At 32.7% G+C, this 13,004-nt stretch overlaps 1 protein-coding gene across 1 annotated transcript; it reads right to left on the bottom strand.

Moving 5' to 3' along the window:
- Positions 1-2,047: 2,047 nt before the first annotated feature.
- On the bottom strand, positions 2,048-2,455 carry LOC145252632 (uncharacterized). Its single transcript, XM_080112361.1, has one exon. It carries the CDS (start codon positions 2,453-2,455, stop codon positions 2,048-2,050), a length of 408 nt encoding a protein of 135 aa, XP_079968487.1.
- Between the last annotated feature and the right edge of the window lie 10,549 nt (positions 2,456-13,004).

Genomic DNA, 13,004 nt, shown 5'->3' with positions numbered 1-13,004 from the left:
GTATTATTCTAGCCTTTATGTTAAAATTGTATCACTCCCCCTTACTAAGATAATAACTTTGATATATTGTCTGACATGACAAACACACCAATTAATTAACTCACATTTCATCATTTTTCAAAATTCTTGGATAGGTTACTAATTTCGACTATACTTTTTCATAATGTAAACCCACATTATTGCCTAAAATAATAACTTTGATATATTATCAAAATTATAATCAAATAATGATGTAATGTTTAGTGCGTAACCGGTTTCAGCTACTTTCGGGGACTGATTCATATCCGCCACCACACTGTTAAAAATAAACATGAAATAAAGTAATGTTTAAATCGTAAACAGTTTCAGCCATTTTCGGGACTTATTTCATATCCCCCACTCCACTGTTAAAATATACTTGAAATAATGCACTGTTTAAATCCTAAACTGTTACAACAACTTTTCGAAATTAACACTGTTAGAGATTAGGCAACCATAAATTCCCCATGGATTTCTGAGTTTAGTTTCAGTCTCAGCATTCCAGTTACTTTGTTATATATATATATATATATATATATATATATATATATATATATATATTCGAGAGAATTGTGTTCTTTTTTTACATGCATAATAACTAATAAAAAAATATATTTCTTCACAACTTTTACATGTACCAGAAAGATAAAATCCTAAATTTCACAGAATAAAAACAAAATAATATAAAACAATATAATGAATTGATAATCGAATTTGAAATTTTAATTTTACTCTAAAAAATCAATGGACACTTTTTTCACACTCATATTAAATATTTCTTAATATTTTAAAATCGATTAAACTATTTTATGTCTAAATAAAAATTGAGAACATTTGTTATAAGAATATGTAAAGTAAAACTTGTGAATAAAAAAGCAAAAAAATAATTACATTTTTAACGAAATTACTTTTATTTAGTTTTGATAGACAGATAATAATTATTTCTTTTTATTAAACAAATAAGAAAATAGAAAATGAAATAAAACCAATAACGACTATTATGATCCAATGTCAAATCACTTGCACATATTTTTTTTAAATATAAAAAAAAATACTATCATGATGCCTCCTTTTTTAATTATGAAATAAAATAGTCTATTTGAAACAGTACACAGGTATTTTTTTATGTTTGGGAACATTTTTGCAAAGTAAATCGTTTAATTGGGGTGTCAAAGATACAGAGTTACTTTAAAAGAAAGACCGATAAAAATTAAACGACAGTCATTTGGAAGATAAAAGATGTAAGCGTGACACACAAAATAAAAAAAACACTATCGTATTGATATTAAAAGAAAATAGTAGATAGCGGATTCCGTGTAAATTACATGAAATGATATTTTCAATATTATTATCTTGTTCCTAACTTGTACATGTTTAGATAAAATGTGATCAGATTTGAGTTGATTATATAATTTAAAAAATGAACAATACATTAAATAATTTACAAAACTTCTTTATATAGAATATTTCTAGTGAAGGTTGTTCCTCTTCTCTGGCTATGTGTAGATTTATTCTGAGGGCAAATTTTCACTTTTACACTGTTCATAGACCTTGCTCGTGATAAGACTGCATAAAGTTGTCCATGGGTAAAGCAAGATTGTGGTAGGTAGATCCCAACTTTATCGAATGTCTGTTCTTGAGCTTTATTAATAATCATTGAATATGATAGGCGGAAGGGAAAGTGAGTCCTGTGCAGAACAAATGGAATATTTGCGTAACTGGGATTAAGTTTAATTCTTGGAATTAAAATTCGTGATAGAGCATTAGATCCACTTACGATTGATGCTAGAATACTGTGGTTATGAAGCTCCACTTTTTCTAAACGTGTTCCATTGCACAGTCCTTGCGTTAATGACAGGTTGCGAAGCAACATAATAATAGATGCAACTTTGAGATTAAGACAATGAAGAGGCATACCCGAAGGCATAAGTAAATTCATGAATTCCATCGGATAATTATTAGCTTGCATTTCATTGCATGCTTATGCGAAAACTGTACTTAGATATATTTTGCTCTCAGTTGGTAGTCTTCATATAATATCTTCATTAACTTCCAAACAGTCTGCATTTTTTGGTGACAAAATAACTCTACTTTTAATTTCGTCTTGTGTACAATTATCAAATATGTCTGATACTAAAGAGTCATTGCATACACATTGTTCTGGAATATCGATCGTGTCATGAGAAAAATTATCAAGTGAACTATGAACTCGACCATTTCCAATTTGTAAGAACCATTGTGAGAAAACTTGTTCGTTTTCATTAGCCATATATTCTGAGAGAGCTTCAGTTGATGAAAATGGTGCCACATTGGAGACTTCCTTAGGACAAACATCCAATACTGCAGCATGTCGAGCTCTAGGAACCACAGGCAGAATTTGCCTGAAATCTCCTCCTAATATGATGACTTTACCATCAAATATACTAATATTGTTCATAATATCCTGTAAACAATTATCAATGGCGTTCAATGCATATAGAGGGATCATTGACACCTCGTAAATAATGAAAACTTTCACCTGCTTGAGAATATTTGCTTTTGGTCAGAATTATGTGGAATATTGCATTAAAATATCTCAGTCAAAGGAAAAGGAAATTTGAAGATACTGTGAAGCGTTTTTTCCATTTTTCCATAAAGTTGCTGCAATACCTGTCCAAGCAGAAGTACTAACAACCACATTTGGAGTCATTAGGTAATCATGAATCATATTAAATAGAAAAGTTTTACAAGAACCGCCGGGTGCATCCAGATAAAACAGTCGGTGCTTAGTCTCTAATCCCCTATCTATTGCATTTACAGCGTTAATAACACTGTCAAAAATATTTCTTTGCTCAATAATTAGTACTTCAGAATTAACTTCTTGAATTTCTTCCACATTGAATGACAGGAAAGCCATTGATTGGTTCTGGCAGACCATGCATCGCACAAGTCATGCCATTTTCATTCGGGATCATGTTTATATGATGCAGAGCGATGTTTTCTGCAATATTATTATCATATTGACGTAAAAGGTCCTTTATCATAAGGTGTTTGTTATCATTCCATAATTGTAAAGCATTTTGTGGTGTATTGAACAAACAAATCATTACAAACATGTTAAGAAACTGCCGTGGCATTTGATATACAGCTGCCTCACTCAAAGCCATTTGTAGTTCGTTGTCATCTTCAAGCAGTTGTAATCGAATACAGGAATCCTTAAAGGTCGACAATTCTTAACCTCCTACAAGTCATCAAAAGAAATTGCACATGGTACATGAAGAAGAAGCATCATTAAATGGAATTTCTCAGCATTTCTAAAACTGGCAGAGTACATTCTTGTTACAATCTGGCGGTGACGTTGTCTTCTAGTCCGGGTGTTACTTTGCTTGTTGAATACATAATATTCAGGTACAATATAAAGGTGGGCTCTTGCATCCACGTCACTTTGGTTAAGTATGAACCATGCAGTTAATTGCTTGCCGCGTCCTTCTGCACGGATAGCAGCCTGTCTTTGTTCACCTGGTCTTTAGTAAACTTGTTGCTCATCAGGTAAATGGAACGCCTCTCGATAAACTGTATGTGACTGTCCATACATTTTATATTCTGACAAACGCCAAAATGCTTCAGGCGGGGATACGTATCTACACGAAATATATTGCTTAATTTCATTATATTCATTATTTCCATTTTTATTTATATTCATTTCCATCACTGCGCAATCATGTCCTTTATAAACATATTTGAAAATATATTTCACACTTGTTACCGAGATACACACTTCTACATTAATGTGAGCACCATATTTGCTGAGTAAATATTTATTATATGGTACTAAAACCTAGGAATCAACCTCATGGACACCCACTCTAACAGTTTCGTTTCGCTAATAATGTGTCGGTTTTTTTGGTTTGTAAGGTCAAGGATTTTCATGAAAGTTGAGGTTTCATACCGTTGTAGTGGGAGTAATAATATATTAACGAAAACATCAGTGCGCCTCTCTCTCTCTCTCTTTCTCTCTCTCTTTCTCTGTCGCACGCTCCCTGACTCTCTCTCTCTCTATCCTTTTCTCAATAAAATGTAAAAAAAAAACAATGAAAAAGGAAACCCAAATGATTGCTCAACTGTTTGTCTCCGCCGGCAGAGTGATTTATTATCGGTTTTATTACGGAATAACTTAAGATTAATTATTTCTTTACAACTTTCGAAAGATATAATCCTAATTTTTTTAGAATTAAAAACAAATATCGCGATAAAAACACGCTAATTAAATAGAACCTAGAGCGTTCGTAAATGTGTATTCCGAAATTAAATGTCTATTCCAGAATTAAATCTCAACCAATACAAATTTGCCGGAAAGCGTGACACACAGAAGAACACGCACGCTATCGTATTAATATATAGATATAACGCATATCAATTGGATGTACATTATAATAAGTAGTGTTTCATCCGCGGAAAAGTGTCATCATCAATTGATTGACAAAGATTTTGCAAATATAACACCAATAAAAAGTGAATAACTAGATTGATTTTCAGATCAATAAGCGAAGCAATAAATTTGAAATGAACGAGCCAAGTTAGAAATAGACAAAGAGAAATCAGGAAAAGATAAAGGAAGTAGACAAAGATAGAAATTCAAAGATAAATTGTCTGGAAAATCCATGACGAGAGAAGCCATTTGCAAGAATAATTCTTAGCGTAAATCAAAGTTACATTCGATGATTCCTCTTTTAGTAATTCTAGAATTGCTATTTTCATTCTTCACAAAATATACATCAATGGGACCATTATTTTAAGCCATTTAATCGCAGCATCACGAAATGTAAGAGAGTTGGACAAACATGTATGATTGTGTTTTAAGATTTAGTCTCTTAAAACGACACCATTTGAAAACCACATAAATAAAGGGCATTGCACAAGGTAATATGTTTTTCAAATAATATATATTACCCGATTAAATAGTATTTTTAAAATATATATGCAATAAAGTGGTTTAATTACATTGTTTTATCTTAAAAATAGTTGTATAAGTAAAATGCCTTTCAAAAATCTATGACTGAAATATATAGTCTTTAGTTATTATTTCCTAATATGATTTATTATCTTGCTTTACGTTTGCAGTAGAATATTTCAAAACACAAGAAAAAACTTAAGCTACATATTCAAAATTTTCATGTGGAGGATGGAGTTGTGGAATCGAAGCAGTGCTAGTAGAGGCAAGAAAACTAAACGTACAATGTGGCTGGGAATGATTTTTGTAGCTTGTGCGCCTGGCGCAACGAGGAAAATGTTTAAGCTCAACTCATCGAAAAAAAGCCTCTCCCTTTTCATCATCAACACCCTTACCTCTATCTGATCGGAAAAAAAGATGGTTCTGGTCTTAAGGAAGAACAGTGCTTAGACAAGTTTTTATGGCTGGCCTTTCCCTAATCTGATATAGACACATACATCATATGCGTTGCTAAAATCGCCAGAAAAATGGTTTGATCATTCTACCTCTGCTGTAATTCTGATTAGCATTACCTTAATGCGACTATTCCAATTATTGACTATTTAATACACCTCACGCAAACCAGGTCAGTAGCTTAATCCTTAGAACATGGCTACAATTCGTAGTAGAATAGGGCCATGAATTTAACATCCATAAACTTAAATACATTCTCTTTAATAATTATCAGAAATCTTAGCAACCTTCAATTGCTATTTCTGTAAGTCTTAAATTTATCAACTTTATCATGGAATCAGGTATCATGGTTCTGATCGTGCAGAATGGGCTGCAAAGAAGATATTCCTTTTTACTATAAGAGAATACTTATATCTCTACAAAATCCCAATTGTCCCATGCAAGGTGCGTTGTTGCATTTGCGTATCTGCACGAACTATTAAATTCTTCCTCTTGTACAAGTGTATAGAAAAAACTCTTTATTTTCAGGGTTTTCAGATGATCTAAGTAGCTTCAGCCTTATCGTAAAATCTTGTCTGCTTTACAGATTTAAACAGAATTTGATACGAACGAACATTCTGTCCTTGTGGATCACGCAATATAAATTATTTTGAGCAAGTCGCCAACTAATTAAATCGAATACGTTCAGTGTAAATATGCGTACATTTATTTTTCTTCGATTGTTCTTCTTACAGAAATTAAAATGCAATATAACAAAGCATTTCCAAGCACAATTCCCTATAAATATTCACCTATAAAGCTAACTCTTATATCATTGTAGTACTTTACGTCGAAATGGCAGTTTTTCTGTTTGGAGTAAAATAATATAAAAATAATAATATAAAAAACACAATTAGAGCGCACACGTAGCTATTGAATAAGCGACACAATCTGACGTTACCTGACTATATATATATATATATATATATATATATATATATATATATATATATATATATATATACTTGTTTATTGTTATATAAACATGCTCACATCCCGCTGCTACAAATAGCCACTTGTTTCAATCAAACAACAGATATCATCAGGCAGCGACTTGAATATTCAAAAGTTCAATGAATAATGGATTTTTATTTTAGGTAGGAACTCTTTAGAAGTTGGAGTTAAAAAACTTAAAACACAGGACTTTAATTAAATAAAAAAGTAAAAGGGGAGTATGTATATGTATATATATATATATATATATTCTCTCTTCTTTTTCTCTCTATTTTGTTTTCTCTATATTTTCTTTCTCTATTTCTGTCTCTATTCCTTTTTTCTCTTCTCAATCACTCTCTCCCCATTGTAATTTTTTTTAACTTTATTTAAATTGCCTCTCCCTTTTTACTTTTTTATTTAATGAAAGTCCTGTGTTTTAAGTTTTTTAACTCCAACTTCTAAAGAGTTCCTACCTAAAATAAAAATCCATTATTCATTGAACTTTTGAATAGTCAAGTCGCTGCCTGATGATATCTGTTGTTTGATTGAAACAAGTGGATATTTGTAGCAGCGGGATGTGAGCATGTTTATATAACAATAAACAAGTATTATCAGCTCTTTTTATTGAGCACTATCTAACAACCTCGTTGAATTCATTAGTCCATTACTTTTGAATATAAAAAAAACCCCGAGTATATATATATATATATATATATATATATATATATATATATATATAAATATATATTCTGACTATATATTCTTCTCTGGTTTTTCCCCCGACATAAGAATCAATATATGGCAGCATTTGAAGTTTTCTCAATCTCGATTTATGAAAGGGTTACATAGGGTGACAAAAAACAAAAAAAAAAAACAAAAGCTAACTGGAGGTCATCTAGAATATATGCTGTAGAACGGAGAAAAAAAAGGCCAAATACCCTAGTGTTTTGATGTGATGTTTTGAATATAATAAACTAGTTATGACCAAAGTTTCATTTCATTTGGACAAAACACTAAGAAACGGGGCCTAATTAGAGTTGGGTCCTGTTTTTTGGGGGTAACCCTGTAAAAGTGTTGTTCCAAACGTAAATGCTTGCTGTGTTATTTTTTTTAATGTTTTAGAACTAATAAGACAAGAATAGCTTAAAAAAGAGCAATATTTGTGTTTCAGAATATAGTTTGACTTATATTTACGACCATTCGCAATGCACATTTGCCAACGATGATCCATGGATAGCATGGGCGTTTATAACGTGTGCCTGTTATACATAGGCCCCCTTTTTAATCAAGCCTCTATTGCTTAAAAGCTATGGCGAGAGATGTAGTAGAATAAAAACGAGCGACCTTTTGTCACCAGCATTCTCAATGGCCGTTTACCTCAATTTCCATGACGTGTTCTGCTTCTGACACACGCTAATGACGGAAACTGCTTTTGTCGAGTGTCACGTCATCATCTGCCGCAATTTCTTTTAGGTCCTGAATGCATAAGTTCAATCATCACAGCAATAATATTAGCAATCCCGTCTTTCAATTCGAGCGGAATAAAAAGTAGTTATTATATTTGGAATGCCTTCCCTACTTTAAATAATATTTCTGTGTGCTAAAACAATCGTCGGAGTAACCCATTTATACAAGATTTAACGCAATGAAATGTTAACATATTTGCAATTTGGCATCCGGTGACAAGAAATGCATTGGACGAAAGATCTAGACAATTAGAACAAGAGTCTCAATTAGCAAAGCGCAAAAGAAGGCATAGTAAGAAGAGCTGGCTAAATAAAATTAACGAGTGAAAATGAGGAATAAAAAATAATGAAACGTTTTATGGACAGTAAGAAAGAGAATGGACTATAGGCAGTGAACAGAAAACATGTATAAAAGACAATATATTTTTTATTTTTATAGCATTTTCTCATCAATTTTATCGATAAACTATTCAGAAATAAGGTTTGCGAGAGCGGCGATAAAGATCGTAAAATTTATACGCATTTTAACGCAAATTTCGCTTTTTTCCGTTTATTATTATTATTATTATTATTATTATTATTATTATTATTATTATTATTATTATTATTATTATTATTAATGTTATTATTTTTATTATTATTATTATTTAACTAATTTGGGGTGGGGGTAGTCGCTCTTGTAGAATGAGAATGGTTGTAAAATAGCGCTGCCCGCAGTATTAATAGAATCATTATCTCTCGCAGACGTAGACACTTTCCATAGCAAAGACTCAATTTATTTTCCTATTTGTATTCTGTCAAATGTTTTACTTGTTCTAATCATGTTGACCTTTTCCTTTATCAGACAATTCCTGATTGGCACTAGTTTCTGTCTATCCGAAATCCCCCACATAAATTCTTCATTTATAATTCATTATCGCTTAATACTGTGGCATTATAAAGTGTCTAATTGTCCGCGTCGTTGTGTCAAATTTGCTTTTACTTGATTGTCATGTTCATTATATACCTTATAGGTTCTAACGGAATTGTTTCGTCTGAACACGAACAATACTGCATATCTTATATAAAAGTGAACATTATGATATTTACTAAAGTAAGAAAGATAGAATAAATCCGCTTGAAATTCTACGATTATCTAGGTTTAAAATAATATTGCCATGGTTTTAACTTACATTTGGGAAAACAATAATATATATATATATATATATATATATATATATATATATATGTTTGTTGATTAAACATTTAATATTATTAATTATTATTATTATTATTATTATTATTATTATTATTATTATTATTATTATTATGGTTGCTGTTGTTGTTATTATTATTATTATTATTATTATTATTATTATTATTATTATTATTATTATTATTATTATTATTATTATTATTATTATTATTAGCTCACAAGGAGTTTTCACATAGGTCATCAAAGTTTTCTCCTTAAAAACAACGTGTTGTGTTCCATGGAAGCTAAGGGGAAACAAGTCTCTCCAGATTTCCAATGCTCTCCATCCCTTTCAATATCATTAGCAAATAAATATGCGATATCGTAACAGCTGCTTACCATTGATTTTTTGCTAGCAGCCGTCATTGGTCTCCACTAGAATTTGAGTGGAAACAAGTCTTCTCAAGGCAAAATTTATCTTCGAACTTGTCAACATGAGGTCTGATCAGCGCTCTCTCCTCGGTCGTTCCATTCTCCGTGACGTTTCTCGACTATTTTGCATCACTTTGGGGGGGGGGGGCGGGCAATAGAACAGGGATGGGTGATGGGATATGAATTTGTAGATATGCAGCTTCATTTTTTTGGTCCATTATAACGCTTTTCATGGTTTGTCTCTGCAGCAGTTTGCCCGGCCAGAGCACGTGGCGCACGTCTATTAATCCTCAAATTCTAGGGTTTTCCTTAATATTTTCATTATCGATATTCGTTGTATCTTTGCAACCTTTTCTCTAATTCATATTTCTTCCATTCTTTTTCAAAGGTTTTCGGGATTGTTATTAGTGCCCCTACTATTATAGCTATTATTTTTATTTCTTTCAGCATCCAACTCACTTTCAGCTCTCTGGCTGACTCCTTGTATTTTCTCCGTTTCTCCTTTTCTTTAATATTCACCCTGTGGTTACCTGGGACAGCAATGTCTACTATTTAACAGGACAATTCTTTCCAGTTTATTAATATAACATTTGGTCTTCTTGTTTGGATGGGGGTATCCGTTTTTATGCCCCATAGGAGTTTGTGATTCTCGTTTTCAAGTACTGTTGCCGGCTTATTCTTTACCATTTATCTGTACTTTGAAGATGCAGTTGCTTGCATAATTTCCACTGTGCTGCCCTCCCCACTTGGCTGTGCATGTGTTTGTATTCCTTTTTGGGTCTATTTGCTGCATTCTCTTACTATATAGTTTACCGTTTCGTCTCTTTGTCCAAAGAGTCTGCATTCGCTGTTTTCTTGTGTTTTGTCGATCTTTGCTTCGATCAAGTTAATACTTATCGAGTAAACTTGTGCTGCAGTTAATAGGAATTCAGTTACCCGGTTTACGACTCCTCTTTCGCACACATGTCCAGGTGTATCTGTTATTCTCATCTCTTGGCATTCTTATGAATCTTCTGGGTAATTGCTTCCTTTCATATTTTTTCTTTCTCGTTTCATACTTTGTCTTTCTGTTTTCTGTTTTGTTTAAGTTTTCAGTGTTTCTTCCTTCCATAATTATCCTTTCGGTATTTTGCATTATGTATTTTTATAGTTCTTTTTTTGCGTCATTCACATAGTCATCTATACAACTCAGTCCTCTCTAGCTGTCTTTCGTTTTCACATTGAGTTAGTCAACATCGTCTTTTGAGTGCAGTGCAATGTGAATGGTCATGATTTTCCTGATCTTCTGATCGAGCTGTCTCAGTTCTTCCTATGAACAGTCCATAATATCTTACGAGTGATACTGCCCATTTGTTTATATCTTTTATTAGGGTTATGCTATATAAACTCGTTTCCAGGAATTTTCCAGTACTCCTGAGGAATTATCTTTCAAGTCGCTCTTTCATTTATGTTACTTTGATGTTGTCTGCTTCTAGAATTCACAACTATTTATAGGCGTCTTTTCCCTAGTGCCCTCATTTCCGTTTGGTGAGGTAGTTCCATGCCTTTTATCATCTGAAGTTTTACTTTTTTTAGCTAGCAGTCCGCACTTTTCCATTCCAAAATCTATTTGGATATCCTTACTGAACATTTCGGTAGTGTTTGTCAGTGTCTCTTCTTCCTTTCGGTACTTGCAAAAAAGTTTCAAATCGCCCAGGTACATTAGGTAGTTTATTTTTCCTTTGTATTATAGAACTTGTATCCAGCTTGGCATTTTCTCAGTATACTGTTCAAGGGCATCATGGCTAAAATGAATCTTTTTGGAAGATCCATCCTTGTATGTTAATTTCTGCCATGCGTTTTCCGTCAGTTGTAAGTTTCAGTCTCCATGTTCTCATTGTATTTTCAATCACGTTGGTGATACTGCTTGGTATTTTATACAATTTTAAGCAGTCTATTATCCATGCTTAGGGGATAATTTTAATGCATCTAAAACCAAGCCCCTATCATTACATCATCAACGCTCTGTTTCCCGCCTGGCACTAATGACTTCGTCTTGAGGAGGCTCCATGTTTTTACAAGCTTCTTTATCTGACCTTACTCCTGAACACGTAGATCAAATCCATGTCCAATATCGTTGGAAAAAACGTTTGGATAATTTTATCGATCCGGAAGATATATCACTGTCGATGCTATTGTGTACGAACCAAATACGCCATAAGATTTAGTCCTGTTGACACGTCTAGGTAGAAGTTGCACGGAGCAGCCTATCCTGTTTTTCCAGAGTTCCAAACAAATTTCGTCGCCTAGTAGAGGATACTCTTTTAACTTCCATGCAACGTCTTTCCCACAGAAGAGACGTTGTCTCTGCTTTGTCGTTAGTTTTATGGCAAGTGTTCGTGTATGGACCTCCTTGCAAAACTTTCACGAAAAACACTCGTCTAACTGAAACTATTAAAATTAACTTTCTCTACTCTTTATCTGTGCGTAAACCTAAACGCTGATGCAATGAACAAACTATTCTTTTAAAAATGGGCGCGTGTGGCACTCTTGTCCGTTAGCCTGCATTCCACCTGACTAAAATGTTGTCGTCTGCAGGTAAAACGTAAACAAGCTGTTAATGAACAGTTCCTTTAAGTAATCCAATTGACCAAATTTTGACTAAAAACGATTTCTACGCTATTGTCCCAATGCCTACTGGTTAGTAATGAACCAAATCCTTGGTTGGCCTCCGGGACTTTATAAGAAGTGATTCTTTCGTAAAAAAAGTTTTAGTGCTTTTGTCATTCATCCAGTGGATGTCTAGTTAATACTTTCTCTCCGCGGTCTTTGTTCCTCCTAGACTATCCTTAATTCTCTGGTATGTTATCAATTGATAGGATCAGATTTTCATTTCGATGGGTTTACTTACAGTTATACGGTTTCATTTTCCTGATTCCATTTAACGCGTCTTTTCTCTGCAGAAGTTTGAATATGTTCGAACAACGCCTGTGGTTCATGTATATTAATCTCAACATTCAAGAATGTTTCTTGATATTTCAGCCATTTTCATTATTTTTACCCTTGTGTCTTCCTAACTATTCTTCTGATTTCAATTACTCCTTTTTAAAAGTTTTTTCCGTCTTTTGATCTTCACTCTGCGTTATGCTGGGACAGCGAAATCTACACTTTAGCATTGTTTTACCTACTTGTTAATAATTAATTGGCTTAGTTTTTCAACATTTAAAACATTCTTGACAAGAAGACATTCCAGCTGTTATAGAAAAAGGAAAAGAATTATCTTATACCAGTGAGAAACAATGTTCATTTCTAATCGAAACGTTGCTACGTTTCTTACAGTTGTTTATCAGGGCTTACTTTTCTACTTGATATTTTCTGACATTTTCCAGAGGAAATACAACAGTTTGAATATAAACTTAAATTACAGTTTGCGTTTCTAAATTAATTAATTTCATGTCGCCCGATTTGAGAATACAGAATTGCAAAATAGAATTGTTTTGATTACTGAACGTATGTACTTGTGACTTTAAAGTTCCATACCTCCCTACAGATAGAGGTGGTGTGAGAGCCTAACAAA

The sequence above is a fragment of the Euprymna scolopes genome, chromosome 3 (assembly GCF_053919585.1).
Source record: "Euprymna scolopes isolate OS-2025 chromosome 3, ASM5391958v1, whole genome shotgun sequence".
NCBI lineage: Eukaryota > Metazoa > Mollusca > Cephalopoda > Sepiida > Sepiolidae > Euprymna > Euprymna scolopes.
Note: the sequence above shows the minus strand (reverse complement) of the source record. Positions and strands in the feature narration are given on the sequence as shown.

Coding starts and splice junctions, on each gene's coding strand:
- LOC145252632 (XM_080112361.1), bottom strand. CDS start 2,455: ATGAACAATATTAGTATATTTGATGGTAAAGTCATCATATTAGGAGGA.